General features: G+C 39.3%; 1 protein-coding gene across 1 annotated transcript in view; it reads right to left on the bottom strand.

The window, feature by feature from the left end:
* The window catches only part of DOCK3 (dedicator of cytokinesis 3), a 572,157-nt gene that overhangs the window by 416,492 nt on the left and 132,105 nt on the right, over positions 1–23,560 (bottom strand). The window contains exon 2 of the mRNA XM_064274461.1: positions 22,090–22,173. Coding sequence (XP_064130531.1) covers positions 22,090–22,173 — 84 coding nt within the window. The remainder of the gene's footprint in view (positions 1–22,089; positions 22,174–23,560) is intronic.

Here is a 23,560-nt window from a genome sequence, read left to right on the forward strand (position 1 = left end):
CCTGCCTTTCCAACCTGATGGGAGTAAAATTTTCTTAAACCATTTTAGGCACTTTAAGGAACTTTTACTCCCATCAGGTTGGAAAAGCAAGTCAGTAAAATGGGAAAGACAAACTAAGACGAAAAGCTGTTCGGGAAAATATTCTGAGACTTGGGTGTAAATATATGTATTTAACATTAATTCATTTGATAGATACAGTTATTTAAACATACACACAAAAAAATGGTCACCTGCCCTTGAGCCATGCTCTGTGCTAGGTTTTTTCACATCTATAATCTCAATTACTCCTAAATACCACTTTCTTAAATATGCATTATTTAGTTGTGAAACACCCTTGCCAGTCACCCAACACAAACGAGGCTATACGATCCGAAAGAGCCAACAGTACCACTATAATTGCTACTGACAGAAAGGCTACAAAACAGTGTCTGCAGTGTTAACCCCAAAGAATGAAGCCTCTATATGGTCAAGCCATGTGACTGTCAATAATCAGCAGCTCTTTACAAAGATTCTGGGTGCAAACCAATCAAGTCAGATCAAAAGCACCAAATGCAGTTCAGCGAAAAGTACCCTTCAACAAGGAGTTTCAAGCTTTTTCTTTCAAAGGTGTAACAGATTCTTCACTGACAAAAGGGAGAAAAAAAAAAAATTTATTTACCCCTCCAACCCTTAGGCTACCAGGTGCATAGGAGGCAGAGGAGGCCCAGGGCAAGCACAATTTCTTTTCAACTCCATATCATAATTTAAAACTTCAATAAAAAATCATGGTTCACTCTGAAGGACAGATCCATTTAAATTCAAGGATAAAAACAAAGGTCTCCAGCCTTTCAAAAATAATAAGATTTTTCCTTCGGTGTATCAATAAAAATATGTACAGTCCATCTAATCATTATCTCTTTTCTAATTATATAACTAATAATTGGTAGGAAACAAACTGCAACTACTTGTAAAAAAAAAAAAAAAGAAGAAACCATAAGAGAATTCAGCCAAAAAATGGGGGAATACAATTATATAAAATCTTTTCCCATTATTTTCACGGAAAACTTTTAAAGAATGATCTTGTGTATTTATTTACATAATTTAATGCTATTTTAAATCTTCATTTATAAGCTATAAGTATAAAAAAGAATAATCACCAATGAATAAACATATATTAAAAAGTTAAGAACTTTTACTTCCAAATTAGTTACTGTCCCCTGTTATAAGCTGAACCATGTCCCCCAAAAAATATGTGTCAACTTGGCTAGTCCATGATTTCCAGTATTGTGAGACTGTTCACCACTCTGTCATCTGATATGATTTTCCTATGTGTTGTAAATCCTACCTATGTGATGTTAATGAGGTGGGATTAGCAGCAGTTATGTTAATGAGGCAAGACTCAACTACAAGATTAGACTGTGTCTTAAATCGATCTCTTTTGAGATATAAAAGAAAGAAGCGAGCAGAGATACATGGGGGACCTCGTACTACCAAAAAGTAGTGCCAGAAGAGCGAGTCTTTTGGACACAGAGTCCCTGTGCTGAGAAGCTCCTAGTCCAGGGGAAGACTGATGACAAGGACCTTCCTCCAGAGCCGACAGAGAGAGAAAGCCTTCCCCTGGAGCTGATGCCCTAAATTTGGACTTCTAGCTCCTACACTGTGAGAGAATAATTTTCTCTTCATTAAAGCCATCCACTTGCCGTATTTGTTTTAACAGCACTAGATAGCTAAGACATTCCCTTAAAATTTGCCACTCTGGGCAGCCATAAACAAATGTTAACAATACTACCACTTTAAAGTTCTTTTGGAATTCAAATATATAGAAAATATATCTATGAACTTCAGGTTCTAGCCCTGACAAGACACTTAGCACTAAGCAAATATAAAAAAAAAAAAAAGCAAATATAAAAGCTGAACAATTGTGTAAGGGCACTGGAAAGCAGCTATCATGGGTGCTAAAATCCCAGAGAGAAAGGAACCACACACACATCAAGGTGAGCTTCACATTCATTCACCTGTTTCCCTAGGGGAACCCTACCACAAAATGATAGTTCCACTGAAATAAAGAGAAAAGGGGAGACACCAATGCAACCAAGCTCTGAGGGACAAACTCCCAGAAAGATGACTCCTTGCACTCTACACACACGAGGTGACAGTGATGAAACGAGTATCCTCAGCTAATACAGGCAGCAAAGCATGGAAGAAAGCATGTGAACTTTGTCAAATAAAGTCAAGTACGGGTAAAAATCTGGGCCAAGATCAACTGGGCATTCTGTCCTCATATTTAAACATCAAGAACAGCACGGAATATGGTCAAACAGCCCTCAATATGTCTGTCTGTCTCTTGAGCCACACAGCTCTAATTTGTCCTGATCATCTTGTGTGTCTCACTGTTGTTGTTGTTGTTGTTGTTGTTGTTGTTGTTGTTAGGTGCCGTCAAGTCAGTTCCGACTCATACTGACCCTATGTCCTACAGAACGAAACACTGCCCGGTCCTGCTTCATGCTTACCATCATTTTTTTCCTTGAACCCACTGTTGCAGCCACTGTGTCAATACATCTCACTGAGGGTCTTCCTCTTTTTCACTCACCCTGTACTTTACCAAGCATGATGCCCTTCTCCAGGGACTGATCCCTCCTGACAACATGTCCAAAGTATGTAAGATGCAGTCTTGCCATCCTTGCTTCTATGGAGCATTCTTCTAAGTTTCTAAGGAGCTCTTCCCCAGTTGTCTTTTCAGTGCCTTCCAACCTGGGGGGCTCATCTTCCAGCACTATATCAATGTTCCACTGCTATTCATAAGGCTTTCACTGGCTAATTCTTCTCAGAAGTAGACTGCTGGGTCCTCCTTCCCAGTCTGTCTTAGTCTAGAAGCTTAGCGGAAACCTGTCTGCCATGGGTGACCCTTCTGTATCTGAACACCGGTGGCATAGCTTCCAGCATCACAGCAACACGCAAGCCTCCAAAGTACAACAAACTGACAGACACATGGGGGCTATATCTGATAAAAAAAAAAAAAAAAAATCTGATACTCAGCTGTTATTCTGATTATTTCCTTTTACATTCATCCTGGGGATTACCTTCAGTAATCTCCCCTATGCTGGATTCTCCTGTTTCTTGTTGTGAAGGTTAAGATTGTGTGTCAGCTTGGCTGGGTCATGATTCTCAGTGTTTTGGCAGTCATATAATGTTGTGATCACTTCCCTGTTGAGATCTGACATGTAATCATCCCCATGACGGGGTCTGCTGTGAGCAGTCAATCATTTGAAACAGAGTTTGCTTGGGCATGTGGGCTGCATCAAATACAAGTGGACATCAGGCTAGGCGTGGCAGCTTTTTGCTCGTGCTGTATCCTGCAGCTGGTCTCTGTTCATCTAATCTCCGGTTCTGGGACTTGAGCTAGCAGCTTACCTGTGGTCTTGCCTGCCAATCTTAGGATTCATTGATCTTCACAGCCTGTGGGCAAGAGCCCTGCTCCCTGACCTGTTGATATGGGGTTCACCAGCCCCTGCGGCTACATCGATCAGGAGAGACCTCTATTCTGACTCATGGACTTGGGACATTCCAGCCTCTACAATTGTGTGAGCGATTTCCTTGATATAAATCTCAATCTCAATCTCTCTCTCTATATATACATATATATATGCTTTACTGGTTTTGCTTCTCTAGAGAACCCTGCCTAAGACACTTGTATTCCTTTTCTTCCTAGTCCTTGATTTACCACCTTGTTTTGTAAGAACATATTCCCTAGTAGCCTCTTGAGAAATATGGGAAGAAAACTTAGACTTTTGTGTGTTAGAAAATATCTATAGCACACATGCATATTCAATTCATAGTTTGGCTGGGTTACAGAATTCTAGATTGGAAATCATTTTCCTTCAGGATTTTGAAGACACTCTTCCAATGTCTTCTAGTTTCCAGTGTTGTTAAAGTCCAAGGCCATCCTGATTCCTTGTATGTAACATGCTTTTTCTTGTCTCCGGAAACTTGTTGATCTTGATCCCAAAATTCTGAAACTTCAAAGTAATACGGGACTATTTTCATTCATTTCTGTTATGTATTTGCTGGGTTCTTCCAATCTGAAAACTCGTGTCTTTCCATTTGGGGAAATTTTTCTGAAATATTTCAGTTGATTTTTTACCCCTTTGTTTCTCTCTTTTATGCTTCTGAATTTCCACCAAATGATGCACCTCTCTTAAAGGAGACCTCTAATTTTCTTATTTTTCTTGTCTAATTTTCTATGACTTTGTCTTTTGTTCTACTTTCTGGGAGATCTACTCAACTTTACCTTCTAACCCTTCTATTAAGATTTTTCATTCCTGCTACCATTTTTTATTTTCCAAGGGCTCTTTTCCATGGTCCAAATGTTTCTTTTTTATAGTATCCTGTTCTCATTTTATGGATGCAATACCTTCCTTTATGTCTCCGAGCATATTAATGACAGGCTGGTTTTTTGTTTTGTTTTGGAGTTTTCTTCACCCTATGTAGTCTGTTTGCTCTAGTTGCTTTTTCCTATCCCTCCTTCTTGTCTTCCTTTCTTTGGTAGCTAACTTTCACATTAGAGCATCTTCAAATATCTTGTATCCTTGGTTGTCTGCCCATATCTAAGGGAAAGGAAATAAAAACAAAACTGGAAGCTCTAAATGCATGAGTGAAGCTTGCTGACCTGAGATCTGAGTGTACCGTTTGTTGGAGAAGCTCTGATATCAATGTACAGATTAGGGTCTAGTGAGGAGACAGAATCCACACCAACCATTTGCACAGGGAAAATTTAATAAAACCAATTGTTAAATAGGTAAAAGGTGGTAAACAACTAAGAAGGTAAAAATAAACTCTAGGATATAAGAGAGGTAGCAAATGCAGAAAGCAACTGCCACAGTTAAGGCTGAAGGAAAAGTAAACAAAGAACTTAGCAATTTAGAAAAGGGATCTCACAAGGCTAAGATTCAAATTTCTGAGAAAATTTCTACAGGCTACTACAGAAACATGTTACCCACTGCTGGGGTCAAGAAGAATGTTGCTGGAAGTCACTCATCAGAACCAAGACCATCACTGTGGTACCTACTGCAGAGAACACTGTCACTGGAGTCTGCCACTGGGAAAAACAAAAACAAGAACCAAGTCCCTTCTTCCTCCTCCAGCCTCGTAGCCTCACTACAACACTCCTTTATTGGAATATTCTAACAAAGATTCAGCTGGCAACGAAGAAGTATGGTTTGCAGAGTCTAGCTCCAGCATCATACAAAACAGCTAAGAAAGGAGCTCAGGGGCAATAAATCAATAACTGGCACAGTCAGCATCTTTAGGTCCTTCCTCTTACCTGGCCAGACTGCCCATAAAAGATTCTTCTATTCTGCTTGGAAGGTGAAGGCATGGCTGCCAGGATTTCAAAAGTCAAGTGAAAGATAAAGGCTGCAAGTTTTTGGCATTCAATATTCAGTAGACATATTGCCACTTGTTGGTAGGTGCCATCGAGTCAGTTCCGACTCATATCAACCGTATGTACTACAGAACAAAACACTGCCCAGTCCTGCACCATGCTCACAATCATTCTTACGCTTGAGCCCACTGGTGCAGTCACTGCATCAATCCATCTCATTGAGGGTCTTCCTCTTTTCCGCTGACCTTCTACTTTACCAAGCATGATGTCCTTCTCCAGGGACTGACCCCTCCTGATAAAATGTCCAAAGTATGTAAGACACAGTCTCATCATCCTTATTTCTAAGGAGCATATCTGGCAATAATTCCTCCAAGACAGATTTGTTCGTTCTTTTGGCAGTCCATGCTATCTTCAATATTCTTTACCAACACCACAATTCAAAGGCATCAATTCTTCTTCAGTCTTCCTTATTTATTGTCCAGCTTTCACATGCATATGATGCAACTGAAAATACCATGGATTGGGTCAGGCGCACCTTAGTCTTCAAGGTGACATCTTTGCTTTTCAACACCTTAAAGGGGTCTTTTCCAGCAGATTTGCCCAATGCAGTGCATCTTTTGATTTCCTGACTGTTGCTTCCATGTGCTGATTGTGGACTCAAGTAAACTGCTCAGCATACAGACTGAATAGGTACGGTGAAAGGATACAACCCTGACACACATTTTTTCTGACTTTAAACCATGCAGTATCGCCTTGTTCTGTCCAAACAAATGCCTCTTGATTTGTGTACAGGTTCCTCACGAGCACGATTAAGTATTCTGGAATTCCCATTCTTCGCAATGTTATCCGTAACTTGTTATGATCCACACAGTTGAATGCCTTTGTATAGTCAATAAAACACAGGTAAACATCCTTCTGGTATTCTCTGCTTTCAACCAGGATCCATCTGACATCAGCAATGATATCCCTGGTTCCACGTCCTCTTCTGAATCTGGCCTGAATTTCTGGCAGCTCCCCATCAATATACTGCTACAGCCACTTTTGAATGATGTGCAGCAAAACTTTGCTTCCATCTGATATTAATGTTATTGTTCGATAATTTCCACATTCAGTTGGATTACCTTTCTTGGGAATAGCATAAATGTGGATCTCTTCCTGTCAGCTGGCCACGTAGCTGTCTTCCAAATTTCTTGGCATAGATGAGTGAGCGCTTCCAGTACTGCATCCATTTGCTGAAATATCTCAACTGATACTCCATCAATTCCTGGAGACTTGTTTCTCACCAATGCCTTCAGTGCAGAGTGGACCTCTTCCTTCATTACCATTGGTTCCTGATCATACGCTACCTCTCGAAATGAATGAACACTGACCAGTTCTTTTTGGTATAATGACTCTGTGTATTCCTTCCATTTACTTTTCATGCTTCCTTCATCGTTTAATATTTTCCCCGTAGAATCTTTCAGTATTGCAAATCAAGGCTTGTGTATTGTCACTTAATTCCCCAATTTTCAATATGGGACCTGTTACAGATTGAATCGAGTTCCCCAAAATATGTGTTGTCAATTCTAACCCCTATATTTGTGGATGTAATCCCATTAGGAAGCAGGGTTTTCTTTGTTGGGTTAATGAGGGCATATCAGTGTAGGGTATGTTTTAAGTCAATCACCTGTTAGATATAAAACAAGCAGATTGGGCACAGAGAAGCAAGCAGAGATGGGGAAGACAGATGTCATACCACATGAAGATTACCAAGAAACTGAGAAACAGAAGCTAAAAAGAGGTAAGGACCTTCCTCCAGAAAGTGTTCCCCTAGAGCCATCACCCTGAATTCAGACTTCCAGCCTCCTAAACTGTGAGAAAATAAATTTTTGTTGTTAAAGCCACGCACTGTGGTATTTTTGTTAGAGCAGCACTAGATAACTAAGAAAGAATTCATTCTCTCAATTGTGTCTGAAGTCTCTCATTCAAGAGATGTTTTATTTACTCTCTACAGAGAAAAACCTCAAGACTTCTAACAGAATAAGAAAGGAGCAGTCATCAAATGAGATGGTGTAAGGGAGAAGACCTACATATCTAACTACTACTTCTTAAACAGCTTTCATTCACTTTCTGTTTATTTTAGTCCCTCTGGCTTCATTCTGGTGGCATAGTGGTTAAGAGTTCTGTCTGCTAGCGAAAAGGTCGGCAGTTCAAATCTATCAGGCGCTCCTTGGAAACTCTTTGGGGCAGTTCTACTCTGCCATGAGTCAGAATCGACTCGACGGCAATGGACTTGGGCTTGGGCTTCATTCTTAGTTCCAAAGGTACTTAGTTTGTAATCTCCTATTTCCTTTAAGGATCTGCTGTGTAAATAAGGTTGGTCCTTGGCTATTCCCACTACCAATTTGAGAGTCAGCTATCTCAGGTCTGCTAAGTCAGTTTATATCCTTCTAACTCCTTGACAACTTTTCCTGTCCTTGTAGATTTATTATATTTTTTAAATCTGTCTTTTCATTTTTGTAGTGTTTCAGAAAGAAGCAAAATCAGATGCAGACATACAATATCTTAACCCAAGAGTCCCTGGGTAGTGCAAATAGTGAATGCACTCAACTGCTAACCAAAAGGTTTGAGGTTCAAGTCCACTCAAATGCACCTTGGAAAAAATGGCATTGAATCAACCATTGAAAATCCTATGGAACACAGTTTACTGTGACACACGTGGGATCACCATGAATGGAAATCAACTCAAAGAAAACTGGGTTTTTTGTTTTGTTTTATTTTCCCTTAATCTGAACACTCTCACACATTCTTTTTAACATGGTACTCTTTTTAGAGTTCATCAACTTACTCTAATGGGAATTCTAATAATTTTCTGAAAAGAGCCTAATATTATTACAGTAATTATCTGTTCAGGTGACTAATCTAAGGACAACATTCATCTAGATGTGTAGGCTATATAACAGTTGTTTTTAAATTGTCTGTTAATTTATGGTCACATTTAATATTAAACAAAACTGAAGAAGGATAAAGATCTGACACGAAGGCACATGTTCTTCTTTGAGTACTAATAGTAGAATTCAAATAAGCTGTTAATGAAAAACTTCAGAGGAACATCATCCATCACACATCTTGAATATATACTGTGATTTTTCTGCTAAAAGCTCAAAGGATATTAACAACCTGCAACATGCAGGTGACACAACCTTGTTTGTTAAAAGTGAAGAGGACTTAAAGCACTTAGTGATGAAAATCAATGCCTACAGCCTTCAGTATGGATTACACCTCAATATAAAGAAAAAAAAATCCTCACAGCTGGACTAATAAGCAACATCATGATAAAACGGTGAAAAGGCTGAAGTTGTCAAGGATTTCATTTTACCTGGATCCACAATCAACAGCCATGGAAGCAGCAGTCAAGAAATCAAACGACCCATTGCACTGGGTAAATCTGCTGCAAAGGACCTCTTTAAAGTGTTGAAAAGCAAAGATGTCACCTTGAAGACTAAGTTGCACCTGACCCAAGCCATGGTATTTTCAATCACATCATATGCATGTGAAAGCTGGACAATAAACGAGGAACACCAAAGAAGAACTGACACCTTTGAATTGTGGTGCTGGAGAAGAATACTGAAAATACCATGGACTGCCAAAAGAACAAATCTGTCCTAGAAGAAGTACAGCCAGAAATGCTTCTAAGAAGCAAGGATGATAAGGCTTCGTCTCACATACTTTGGACATGTTATCAGGAGGGATCAGTCCCTGGGGAAGGATATCATGCTTGGTCAAGTGGAAACTCAGTGAAAAAGATGAAGACTCTCAATAACATGGACTGACGCAGTGGCTGTAGCAATGGCTCAAGTGTAGCAATGATCATGAGAATGGCGCAGGACCAGGCAGTGCTTCATTCTGTTATACACCAGGTTACTATGAGTTGGAACAGACTCAACGGTGCCTAACAACTACTATTGTTCAAGAGTCCAAAAATAGAAGACCTCATAAATACAGCAGTAAAGTGTTCACTCATTCACTTATGAAAGTAGCCTACTAGGGAAACATCAAGCCACACACAACCCGATAGCCTTTTGAAATGGATCTCAAGAAATACTGTTTTGGACTATCCGTGGTCTTTCTGAAATTAGTCTTTCAATGAATTCCAAGTAGCAACTCAAGGCAAAGAGAACCCTAGCTCAGTGACATACCAGCTATTTGCACTTCAGTCTCTCTAAGCTTCAGTTTCTTCAACTAAAAGTGGAGGCAGAAATGTTTCACAAGGTTATTGTGAGGATTAGCTGAAATAAGGTATAATTACTACTATTGCATACAACGCGGTAGGTACTCAGCAAACAATAACTACTATAAAATCTTTTTTCACTTTTAAACATTAAGTTGTAAGCATGATGGAAAATCTGTCAAAGGCATTTACAAGTAATAGTGTTAAGTGTTTAGAATTACATTATACAAATGAACACTAAGTACTCTGATTTAAAATTCTGTACAATTTTCATACATAAATCATACCCTAGAGTTAACAAAAATAAAGTCCTTATAGTTAAAAGAAGTCTTTCTTCCAGACTTAATGGTCTGACTGAGACTGGAAGGACTCCAGTGGTCATGGCCCCCAGACCTTCTGTTGGCCCAGGACAGGAACCATTCCCAAAGCCAACTCTTCAGACATGGATTGGACTGGACAACGGGTTGGAGAGGGATGCTGGTGAGGAGTGAGCTTCTTGGATCAGGTGGACACTTGAGACTATGTTGGTATCCCCTGCCTGGAGGGGAGATGAGGGTAGAGGGGGTTAGAAGCTGGCAAAATGGACACGAAAAGAGACAGTGGAGGGAAAGAGCGGGCTGTCTCATTAGGGAGAAAGTGATTGGGAGTGTGTAGCAAGGTGTATATGGGTTTTTGTGTGAGAAACTGACTTGATTTGTAAACTTTCACTTAAAGCACAATAAAAATTATTTTAAAAAATGAAGTCTTTTTTGTTATCAAAAAGATGCAATCTTTCATTACTCATATATCATTAAAACTCAAAATTTCATGAGATAACATATTAATAAGTGGTTTAAAATGTTTAGCCAACAAAATTCAGTAGAGACTAATAACAATAGTACCCAACCTAGAACTTTATAATTTTCCTTAATTCTTTATTATATAATTTCCAATGACATTAGTAATGAAATTCTTTATTTCATTTTCTGTATGTGAATCAGAAACTTAACACTATTTTGCTGATATTGATTCCTAGTGTGATTATCATAGCAAGACAAAAAAAAAAACATTAAAGAAAACTAAATTTAAACAGAAAGAAAACTGGCAGAAAATAGTCTTACTGGTTGGAATATGCCTGAATAAAAAATGAGAAAAGGGAATCAGGAGATTTCTAGATGACTAAACCGTGACTGACCTTTCTACTAACTGATGGATTCACCTTGAGAAACATGAAAACTCAATTATTTCTTTTCTCCCTCTGCAAACAAAATGATTATGGCAATATTGGGATTCATTCTGCTCACAACGAGGCTGAAAGAACTAATCAATATTCATAATGCTTAGATCCCTCTGGATAAAAGATTCTGTTATTTTTTAAACTTCAGCTAATTTTAGGAATAGATCACTTTTAAAAACCACTTTAAAAGAGACCCCTGTTATTAAGTGTGTGTGAACCTGTATCTAGGGTACAGGTAAAAATCAGATTTATATTGTCTAGCTTGATAGTAGAAATGTTCTTACAAAGAGTCAGTATCAGTTTCAGGGCTATCGGTACCACAGAAGTGGGCAACTAAGTCAAATCAGACTAAGAGAATGGGAAAGCAGAAAGAAGAAAAAGGTGTTCAAGATAAAATAGAAGCTGGAATCCAGTGAGAAATTGATAGCAGTAATACATGCAAGCCCAATGTTAAAGCAGGCTCTGGATCAAGAATCTAGATAGTAAAGCAGGACATGAATAACATGGCTTCAGAGAGGTATAAACCCGCTGCTGTTGAGTTGATTCCGACTCACAGCGACCCTATAGGACAGAGTAGAACTGCCCCGTAGAGTTTCCAAGGAGCGCCTAGCGGATTCTAACTGCTGACCTCTTGGTTAGCAGCCGTAGCACTTAACCATACGCACCAGGGTTTCCATCAGAGAGCTATGCAGACAACAAATCAACAAAGGGATGTAATTTGAACAACTGGCATGAGTCTTCTAACACAAAGCATATGTCATGAGCAACAAACAGTATCTCATATTAAAGCCATGAACTTTTTCACACTTTCACTTAGAAGCAAGTGAAGATACGTAGAACTCCTGGCTAAGAAGTAATTTAACGAAGACAGGGTACACACTTGAACTGGCTCTTGAAACAATTAGATTCTGAAATGACTCATGACAGAGCAAATGACATCAACAAGCCAACCGGCATCAAGCAACAGTCTGAGGTCACCTGACCACTGCCATAAAAGAATTTCTAAATACTTTAAGTATTCATCAACCTCTCAGGTCTGGTAAACTCATCTTTCAAGGCAGCTCAACACCAAATTATTTATAACTTTCCTACTCCTATACCTACCCCTTCCTGTCCCAATGAAGTCAATGGCTCAGATCTGGGTGTCGCCATAACACCTTCCACTTGACCTCTACCTAACATGCTCTAGTGTAAATACATGTTCACATTATGTCACCCCAAGCAGACATGCACTCCTTGCCGACAGACAGAGGAACCATGCATTGTATTTTTCTATTACTAAAGCCAGCACAGCAAGGGACTGTACGCAGTAAGCATCAGTAAATGACACATGCTACTACTCAGTTCTATAGGGTCACTATGAGTCAGAATCGACTTGATGGCAACGGGTTTGGTTCGGGGGCAAGGGGATAAGGTCGCTTTAACAAACTTATTTTCTCACAGTTCAGGAGTCTAGAAGTTCAAACTCAGGGTTCCAGCTTGTCATAAATTGAACTGTGTCCCCCAAGAATTCATGTCAACTTGGCTAGGCCATGATTCCCAGTATTGTGTGGTTGCCCTCCATTTTGTTGTCTGATATAATTATGTGTTGTAAGTCCTAGTCTCTATGCCTGTGGTTATGGTCCCATTTGGGAGTGAGTTGTCTGTTATGCTAATAAGGTATGATTGGGTTATGTTAATGAGGATTAGGATGGTATACACCACCCTTGCTTTAGTCACACCTTTTATCTTACAAGAGATAAAAGAAGAGAGAAGTAAGCAGAGAAGAGGGACCTCCTACCACCAAGAAAGAAGAGCTGGGAGAAGAGCACATCCTTTGGACCTGGGGTCTCTGAGCTGAGAACCTCCTAGACCCAGCAGAAGATCAACACCAAGACACATGGACATCTCCAAGGATTGCTGGGCCCACAGATGTTGAAAGGAAACAAAGCCTGCCCCTAGAGTTGGGTGCCCTGAATTTGGACTTCTATCCCCCTAAACTGTAAGAGAATAAATTTGTTTCTCAAAGCCATCCACTTGTGGTATTTCCACTACAGCAACAGTAGATAACTAAGACATGTCTCCAGGGCAAGGCTTTCTCTCTCTCTCTCCTGACTCTGGAGGAAGGTTCTTATCTCTTCTGAGTTTCTTTTCCTGAGAGACCGTCATGTGGCTTGGCATGTGTCTTCCCCCCTCTCTGCTTCCTTAATCTGCTCCTTTTAAATTTTGTAAGAGACTGACCTAAACACACCCTACACTAATTCTGTCTCATTAATATAACAAAGACAACTCATTCCCAAACCACAGGCATAAACATTAGGATTTACAACATTTATTTTTGAGGGCCACAATTCAATCCCTAACAGCCTTAATACATCCACACAGTATTATCTGGCATGTTTTTGCATCTTACAGAAAGGGTGTCATATACTGAGTACTCTGAAAATTGTTCTTTTGATTGGTATTATGAGATCTATATTGATATGTGTAGAGTTCATTCATGTTCATTGTTATATAGTATTTCACCGTAAAATACATACCACAATTTATTTCTCCAACATTCCGTTACTGGTAGGCAATTATGATGTTACCAATTTTTTGTCACTACAAACAATGTTGCAGATGTCTTCATGAGTTCATATGTGAAAGTTTCTCCAGAACAATGATGTTCATTTTTCCCCCCCATGGCCCATACTTAGAAATATATTTTATATTACAATCCCATACACATAAAATTGAAGCAAATCTCATTTTTTTAAAAAATTAATGGTGCTATGTTATGTGCAGTTGTGCCAGCTATCAATTTATTGCCCCTAAGCAACAAATCCACTTTTCTTTGCCCTGCTTTGTAATATTGGAGCTGGACCATGTAAATATTTCTTGTTTACCAGGTGGCTCAGTGTTAGGCCTTGTCAACCGAAAGCAGCGAGGGTGCATTGCAAGCCCACAGCAGGAGGAAAGGGCTTTCTTCTCTTATTAGTTCCGGTGCGATGTTGAGGTTGTTTTTTGTTTTTGTTTTTAAATAAACTTCCTAGCCAGTGTACCGGCATATCTGAGGCCCAGTAGTGTTTACCTCATCCACCCTCACGGACCAACCTCAACCCTTACTCTCAGGCAAGTGTCTCCACCATCTGGTAAGTTACTCCTACAAACCAGCTCTCACTCATCCATGACCTCTTCCAAGTTTCTCCACCACCCACTGGGTTGTTCCTATAGGCTAGATCCAATCCATATCCTCTGACAAGTTTCTCCCCAGCTGGCAGACTCTCAGTTTGTCATACTGGGGTGTCTTGTGTGTTGCTATGATGCTGGAAACTGTGTCACTGGTATTTCAAATACCAGCAGGGTCACCCATGATGGATGGGTTTCAGCAGAGTTCTCAAACTAAGACACACTAGGAAAAAAGGCCTGACAATCTACTTTTGAAAATTAGCCAACGAAAACCCTATGGATCACAACAGTATAATGTCTGATATAGCGCAGAAAGATGAGCCCCTTAGGTTGGAAGGTACTCAAAATACACAGTGGCCACAACAATTAATTCAAACATCATTAATGTCTGGTAAGACAGCATAAGGCCAGCCAACATTTCATCCTGTTGTACATGCGTTTGCCATGAGTAGGCGCCAACTCAACAACAACTAACAACAGTAGACTGCATGTTTCTATGGAAGACATGCCCTCTTTAAATGGATCTGAATCTCAGCCTTAAAGTGGGGAGGGATTTTCCTAAGTTCTTAGTACCTTCCTTGTCCCCTCTTCCTCAGTCCTAGATGTAGTAGCTGGTTTCTGCATTTGCTACTTTTATATCTCTTTGAGTTTTCTTTTACTCCTTTTAGTAATTAACATCTGTTCAGAATAATGCCCCTCCCTTCCCCCCATTTAAACGCAACTAACTCTGAACCCTTCACAGAAACTAGAAACTCATAATGAAGACAACTCCAGGAAAAGTTTAAGTAATTAAATAAGCCGTAATTAGCCTATAGAATGCAGACACGCAAACTTAATAAACTAATCCAAGCTGATTACTGCCAATTAAGTGAATAACAACCAATTATTTTAAATTTAACTATTAAGAAATCCCCTAACAGTTTGTACTACATATAAGTTGATCAAGATTATAATGTGACAAGCTCATCTCTTCAAAGGGGTGCTCCCTAGTCAGGAAAATATTTTTCGGCCCAAGCATTCTTTTAACACAGATTCACTTATTGACCAGATTTTTTCTTTCGACAGTTCTGGTGTCAGAAATGGGATCCAGAGACAACCCCACTCCCTGGCTGGTGAATGAATAGGGCCAGTGCCCACAAGGACCCTTTGTGTCCACTGTTTCCCTCACCAATCTCACGGTGTCTAAGTGATCAGTCTCTCCTGGATGTGAACTCCACTAACTTTGTGTTTTGAGCTCCCAGTTTTATTGGGCAACTTGGGCTAGGCCCAACTCAGGTATGGAGTCCAGATGTCATCTTTGTAAACAACCTTTTTGTTCTTTTTAGGGTAAGGTATGTGAATCCCTGTGCCTTTAGACAGCCGTTTGACAGGGACCTCAGTTTACATATAGTCATTTTAGGGATTCTAAGTACGGGCTCTTTCTGTTTTCACTCTGGAGCCAAATGTTTCTTGGAAGTGGGTTGACTATACCAGGAATTACTCAAATTCTGAGTGGCCATTTTGGGGAAGTGGGCTCCCATTTGCTTTGTTTTGTGTTGTGCTATTCAAGAATGTTGTTTGAGCCAGCCTCACAGTGAGTCTGTGGTTCTCCTTTCTGTCTCGCTTTTGTCTTGAGAGCTTGGCTTTGACCTAGAAAGAGCATTTTGTCTAGGGTTTTTTCACCCACCAGCAGGTACCATGGCCAATGCTAACTCTGGCAACTTTTCACGGGGTAGTTTTAAGTCTCAGTTGTTTCTCTTCCAAGAAAAACTGCTTCTTGCACCTGATTTATGATTTGGACTTTCACTAGCTACTTTGAAAAACTCTTTCAGATACACTGGTTCATTCAAATTTAAATGTGCGTAGACCTGGACATAGAAAACCAAAAGTAAAGAATATACTTGGCATTTCTCAAGCTTAAAGAACTGAAGAAATAATTCAAACTTTAAGTTGCAATTCTGAAGAATTCTATGGGCAAAATACTGAATGACGAAGGGAGCACCAAAAGAAAGCAGAAGAAATACACAGAGTCACTGTACCAAAAAGAACTGGTCAATGTTCACCCACTTCCGGAGGGTAGCATACGGTCAAGAACTGATGGTGCTGAAGGAACAGATCCACGCTGCACTGAAGGCATTGTCAAAAAACAAGGGTCCAGGCACTGATGGAATACCAACTGAAAAGTTTCAACAAATGGATGCAGCGCTGAAGGTGCTCATTCATCTATCCAAAGAAATTTGCAAGAAAGAAACCTGGCCAACCAACTGGAAAAAATCCATATTTGTGCCCATTTCCAAAAAAAGGTGATCCAACAGAACGTGGAAATGATTGAACAATATCATTAATACCACCCAACCAAAAACCCAGTGCAGTCAAGTCAATTCCAACTCGTGGCATCCCTATAAGACAGAGGAGAACTCACCCACAGAGTTTCCAAGGAGCACCTGGTGAATTCAAACTGCCGACCTTTTGGTTAGTAGCCGTAGCACTTAACCACTATGTCGCCAGGGTTTCTATTAATATCACACACAAGTAAAATTTTGCTCAAGATTATTCAAAAGCAGTTGCAGGAGTACATTGACAGAGAACTGCCAGAAATTCAAGCTGGATTCAGAAGAGGACGTGGAATAAGGGATATCACTGCTGAGTTAAGATGGATCATGACTGAAAGTAGAGAATACCAGCAATATGTTTACCTGTGTTTTACTGACTATGCAAAGGCATTCGACTGTATGGATCTAACAAATTATGGATAACATTCACAAGAATGGGAATAACAGAACACTTAATTGGCTCATGTGGAACCTGTACACAGATCAAGAGGTAGTGGTTCAAACAGAGTAAGGGGCTACTGTGTGGTTTAAAGTCAGGAAAGGTGTGCATCAGGGTTGTATCCTTTTACCATATTTATTCAATTTGTATGCTGAGCAAATAATCCCAGAAGCTGGACTACATAAACAAGAATGAGGAATCAGGATTGGAGGAAGATTCAAGTACTTACTGAAAACCTGGTGACATAGTGTTTAAGTGCTACAGCTGCTAACCAAGAGGATGGCAGTTCAAATACACCAGGCGCTCCTTGGAAACTCTATGGGGCAGTTCTACTCTGCCCTATAGTATCGCTATGAGTCGAAATCAACTCAACTGGGTTTGGTTTTTTTTTGGTGATGAAGATCAAACACTACAGCCTTTAGTATGGATTACATCTAAATATAAAGAAAACAAGAATCCTCCCAACTGATCAATAAGCAACATCATGATAAACGGAGAAAAGATTGAAGTTGTCAAGGATTTCACTTTACTTGGATCCACAATCAACAGCCATGGAAGCAGCAGTCAAGAAATCAAAAGATGCACTGCATTGGGCAAATCTGCTGTTAAAGACCTCTTTAAAGGGTTGAAAAGCAAAGATGTCACCTTGAAAACTAAGGTGCATCTGACCCAAACCATGGTGTTTTCATTTGTCTCATGTGCATGCAAAAACTGGACAATGAATAAGAAGACCAAAGAATCAATGCCTTTGAATTATGGTGTTGGCAAAGAGAGTAGTAAATATACAATGGACTGCCAAAAGAATGAGCAAATCTGTCTTGGAAGAAATACAGCCAGAATGCTCCTTAGAAAGATGGCGAAATTACATCTCACATACTTTGGACATGGTACCAGGAGTGACCAGTGCCTGAAGAAAAGACGTCATGCTTGGTACAGTAGAGGGTCAGCAAAAAAGAGGCTGACCCTCAATGAGATGGACTGATACAGTGGCTGCAACAATGGGCTCAAGCATAAAAACGATTGTGAGAATGATGCAGAACCAGGCAGTGTTTTGTTCTGTTGTACAGAGGGTCACTATGAGTCAGAATTGGCTCCACAGCACCTAACAACAACTATCTAATGAATGTGAAATTGTTCACTCTAGTTTTAACTTGCTATTCCTTAACTATTAGCAAGATTGAGCATCTCTGTGAAGTCCCTGATCATATTTTTGTTCGTTTTTCTATTCACCTGTTATCTATTCTTATTAGTTTGCAAAAGCTCTTTCATATTCTGGCTGCTTATCTTTTGTCATTTAAATTACAAAAAGGGGGGAAAAAACTTCTTCCAATCTTTGACCTGATCTTTCACCTTTTTTTTTAACATTAACCCATTTTACTGAGGCATAATTTACATATAATAAAGTGTACAAACTTTGACAAATATAATACTCATGTAACCCACACTTCAAGACAGAACTTTTCAATAGCCCTGAAAGTTTCCTTGTGCCCCTATCCAGTCAATCCTCTCCCAAAGGCAACCACTGTTACTTCTATCACCATAGACTTATACTATTGCTTGTTCTTGAACTTCATATAGATGGAATCATACTGAATGTACTCTTTTATATCTGGCTTTTATGAAACATAGTATTTTTTAGATTCATCCATACTGTTGCATCTTTATGCTTCTATTGATTTTTTTAAAGTTCTTTTTATTTTTTGAGTAATTTTTTAAGTTGATGTGAAACATATACAAAATGTCCAAATCATTATCATACACCTAAATAAATGTTCAAAGAATATACATACACATGGAGTCCCTGGGTAGAGCAAAGAGTTTAGTGCTGGACCACTAGCCAAAGGTTGGTGGTTCAACACAACCAGTGGCGCCTCTACTCTGCACACATGGGGTCCCCATGAGTTGGAATCAACCCAACAGTAACTAACAACAACACACACACCCATATGCACGCATTCCAGATAAATAAAACACTGGCAGCATCCCAAAAGCCACCTTTGTCTCCCAGTGTACTAATTACACTCCTTCCTCCAAAAGATAACCACTACTCCAACAAATAACTTGTTGCCATTGAGTCGATTCTGACTCATAGTGATCCTACGGGACAGAGTAGAACTGTCCCATAGGGTTTCCAAGGAGTGACTGATGGATTCCAGCTGCCGACCTTTTGGTTAGCAGCCGTGCTCTCAACCACTGTGCTGCCAGGGCTCCTATCCAAGGACACTTAGGGAGAAAGAAAGTGGCAGAATGGAACTGAGGCCCAGAGCCCTGCTCCTCCCTCCAATTCAGTGACATTGATTACATTCTTTAAGTTGTGCAACCATTCTCGCCCCCCTTTTCTAAGTTGTTCCTCCCTCATTAACATAAACTTACTGCCCTCCTAAGGTTCCTATGTAATCTTTAGAGTTGTTATTGTCAAACTGACCCCATAGAGATAGTTCTTAAAAGAGCATAATGCCCAAGGCAGGCATTTCGTTTAAACGAAACTATTGCTTGGTTTTAAAAAGACTTCAGGGGATATTTTTGGTTTAAGGTTTAAAGATTATCTCAGGGCAACAGTTTCAGGGGTTCATCCACCCTCCACGGCTCTCAAAGTCTGCAGTACATGAGAATTTGAAATTCTTTTCTGCATTTCCCCCTTTTGATCAGAATTCTTCTAAGGAATCTTTGATCAAAATGTTCAGTAATGGTACCCAGGTACCACCCAGTTCTGGTCTCACAAAGGACAGTTGTTCACGGAGGCAATTAGCTGTATATTCCATTTCCTCCTCCTATTCCTGACCCTCCTTCTTCCTCTGTTGCTACAGGCAAATAGAGACCAATTGTTGTGCCTTGAATGTACTCTTGCAAGCTTTTAAGGCCTAGGAACTACACAAGGAACTAGGAGGAAGAGCAAAAGCACTGAACACATCATTAAGCCAATTAACTGGGGTATCCCATGAACCATGACCTTAAACCTCCAAATCAAGGAACAAAATCACATGAGGTATTTGGCTATACATACTCTTTTTTTGGTCATTATTGTAAATACATGTATCACACAACTTTTGCCAATTCAACTTTTTATAGGTGTACAACTTATTGACAGCACTTACACTAATCATGTGTGTAACCCTACCATTAATAAATGCAATTTTTCCATTTTTATTTTTTATTTGTAGTAGTTCTTTTTATAGGAGCCCTGGTGGCCCAATGGTTAAGCGCTCAGCTGCTAACTGACAGTTCAAACCTACCAGCCATTTCGTAGGAGAAAAGACCTGGCAATCTGTTTCCATAAAGATTACAGCCTAGGAAACCCTATGGGGCAGTACTACTATGTCATATAGGGCTGCTATGAGTCAGAATGAACTCTACAGCACATAACAACAGTAGTTCTTTTTACGCTCTAAATATCAGTCTTTTGTAGGATATCTTTCTCATTCTGTGGCTCTCTATTTCACTCTCCTTAATGATGTCTCTTGAACAACAGAAATTCTTCATTTTAATAAATTATAACTCATCAATTTTTTCCTATATGATTAGTACTACCTAAGGGATCTTTGCCTGTCCCACAGGCAAGAGAAATATCACCCTATGCTTTCTTCAAGATGGCTTATTGTTTTATACTTCACATTTACATCTATCATCCATCTGGAATTGAGTATGGGGTATACGCTGTAAAGAAAGGATCAAGATGCATTGTTTTCAATATTGACCCGGAACAATTTATTGAATAAGCTGTCATTTCTAATTTCAATTATTCCAAAATCACTTGTAGAAAAGGTCATCATTTCACCCACTGCACTGCAATATCACCTGTCTCATAAATCAACTGATAATACGTGTGATGATCTGTTTCTGGATTCAGTTGTTTCAATACACTGCCTTTGCCCAAAAGCCACACCGTCTCAATTTATAATAAATCTCAATATCTGGTAATATAAATCCTCTAGCTTTGATTATTTTCTTCAAGACTATCTTGGCTCTTCATAACCTTTTGCATTGTCATACAAATTTCAGGATCAAATGTTCAATTTCTACACCAAAAAACAAAAACTCCATAAACATGGTATAACCCTCTACTTATTTAGGTCTTCTCTAATGTCTACTAATAATTTTTGTGTGTGTGTGTGTGTGTGTGTAGATGTCTTCCATTTCTTTCATTACATCTGTTTTAGGTATTTGATGGCTTTGATACAAATAAAAGCGGCATTGTTTCTTTAGCTAATTTCTAATTCTGTGTTGCAAACAAAGAGAAAAATAATGCACCTTTAAGATACTGACCTTGTAATCAAACTTGCTAAATTCACTTATTCACTCTCAGAGTTTTTCTATAGATTCTATTGAATTATTCTGTTGGATTTTCTACAATTTTGCCTTTCCATTTCTTATATTTTTACTTTACTTTTGTTATTTTATTGCACTACCTAGTACCTCTAATACAATTGAAGTGGTGATAGCAAATATCCTTGTCTCATTTTCAACAAAAGTGGTGACAGCAGGTCTCTTCGTCTCATTTTTAGATCTCTTAGTTGGCAAGTTTTCAATATTTCACAATTAAATATGATGTTTGCTGTAGGTTTTTAGTAGATATCCTTTATCAGATTAAGGAAATTCCCTTCTAGTCTTATTTTACTATGGAGTTCTTATCATGAAGGGGTGCTGATTTACCCTTCTGTTTAATGAATATTCAATTTTTTTTTTTAATATTTAAAATGAGTGCTGCATCTAGAGGTCCCTTTCAAGAGAAGTATACCCCCAAACTTTTATCTCCCAAGGTACAAATTTTGTTAGCATTTATGCTCTGATTTTGCATGATTCCTCCCTAACTTTATTTTTCCCATAAATCCAGCTGATTTTTCTGCACGATTTTGACATACATTGTATTTTTCAGTAATGCATAAATGTTATAGCAAATATATCCATATATGTCACAGTAAAAAGTAGTCATCAACTCGATTTTCATTTAAGCATATTTACTGCCTTGTTTTCATTATGACTGAGCATGTCTAGTCAATCAGACAGAAACATGCAAATGAACTGATTCAAAGTCCATTACAGTTCATTATTCAAATTCTATTCAAATGCAGTTAAACACAGCTGGAAGATTAGATTACCTACTGGATGTAAACAATCGATAATAATCACTTGACATCACATGTAAAATCATGTTCTGACAACTAACGATTAGTTATTTAATTGTTGATATCAGATTATGTACGGCCAAAAAAGCTCATACCTTTTTGTCAAACATATATCAGGAAGAATTTTATAATGGTCTTTCATAATGTGATGAAATACGGCCTCGAAATGATTGCTTATAATCGATTAGCACAAAAGATAATACTGCCAGAAATGATCGCTAGTTATGTGTTTTATAGGTTGCTACTCACTTTTTTTTACTCACGGCGCTGGGTTACTCACCTTCACACTTCTCAAGAATCTGGACCGTTTCTCCTATTTCTAGGACCAAGCCTTGAGGAACAGATCCTCGAAAGCTGCATATCACTAGAAAAGCAAGGATAAACACATCGATTAGTATTTTTAAGTACCAAGACAGTGTCAGAGTCACTAAAATTAAACACTAAATTTTCTTAAATATAAATTCTCCTTACTTGACTAACTTTGAAGAAAAACCTGGCAATCTACTTCCAAAAAATCATCCACTGAAAACCCTATGGAGCACAATGCTACTCTGACACACTCAGGGTCACCATGACTGGGAATCGACTCTACAGCAACTGGCTACTGGTTTCTTGACTAAATTCTCTTTCTAATATTTAAGTCCCTTTTTTTTTTTTTAACATAGTTAATCTATATTTTGATAGGTAATATTAAGTAGTTCAGACCACTTAAGTACATTTTAACAAAACTACTCTTCCTGAGTGGTGTGTGTAGGTATGTTGTTGTGTATGAAAATATTTTTCTAAACAAAGTCTCTCTGTTCTTAAGTGTGACCTTTATTCACGTGTCCTTTATGGGGAAGTATGGGTCAAAGTCTTGTGTGTGTGTGTGTGCGCGCGCACGCGTGTGTGTGTGTGCGCGCTTTAAGTGAAAAGTTACAAACCAAGTCAGTCTCTCATACAAAAACTTATATACACCTTGCTATATACTCCTAGTTGCTCTCCCTCTAACGAAACAGCACGCTCCTTCCCTCCACTCTCTATTTTTGTATCCATTCAGCCCCTGACCCCGCGCTTCTGACCCTCTGCCCACTCATCCCTTCTCCAGATAGGAGCTGCCCACATAGTCTCATGTGTCTACTTGATCCAAGGAGCTCACTCTTCACCAGAATCATTTTCTATCCCATAGTCCAGTCCAACCCCTGTCTGAAGAGTTGGCTTTGGGAATGGTTCCTGTCTTGGGCTAACAGAAGATCTGGGGACCATGACCTCTGGGGTCCTTCTAGTATCAGTCAGACCATTAAGTCTGGTCTTTTTACAAGAATTTGGGATCTGTATCCTACTGCTCTCCTGCTCCCTCCGGGGTTCTCTGTTGTGTTCCCTGTCAGGGCAGTCATCGGTTGTAGCCAGGCACCATCTAGTTCTTCTGGTCTCAGGTTGATGTAGTCTCTGCTTTAAGTGGCCCTTTCTGTCTCTTGGTCTCATAATTACCTTGCGTCTTTGAAGTTCTTCATTCTCCTTTCCTCCAGGTGGGTTAAGGCCAATTGATGCATCTTAGATGGCCACTTGCTAGCGTTAAAGTCCCAGACGTCACTCTCCAAAGTGAGATGCAGAATGTTTTCTTAATAGATTTTATTTTCCCAATTGACTCAGATGTCCCCTGAAACCATGGTCCCCAAATCCTCCCCCCCCCACCCCCCACCTACTATGCTGGCCTTCAAAGCATTCAGTTTGTTCAGGAAACTTCTTTGCTTTTGGTTTAGTCCAGTTTT

The sequence above is a fragment of the Loxodonta africana genome, chromosome 22 (genome assembly GCF_030014295.1).
Source record: "Loxodonta africana isolate mLoxAfr1 chromosome 22, mLoxAfr1.hap2, whole genome shotgun sequence".
Taxonomy (NCBI): Eukaryota; Metazoa; Chordata; class Mammalia; order Proboscidea; family Elephantidae; genus Loxodonta; species Loxodonta africana.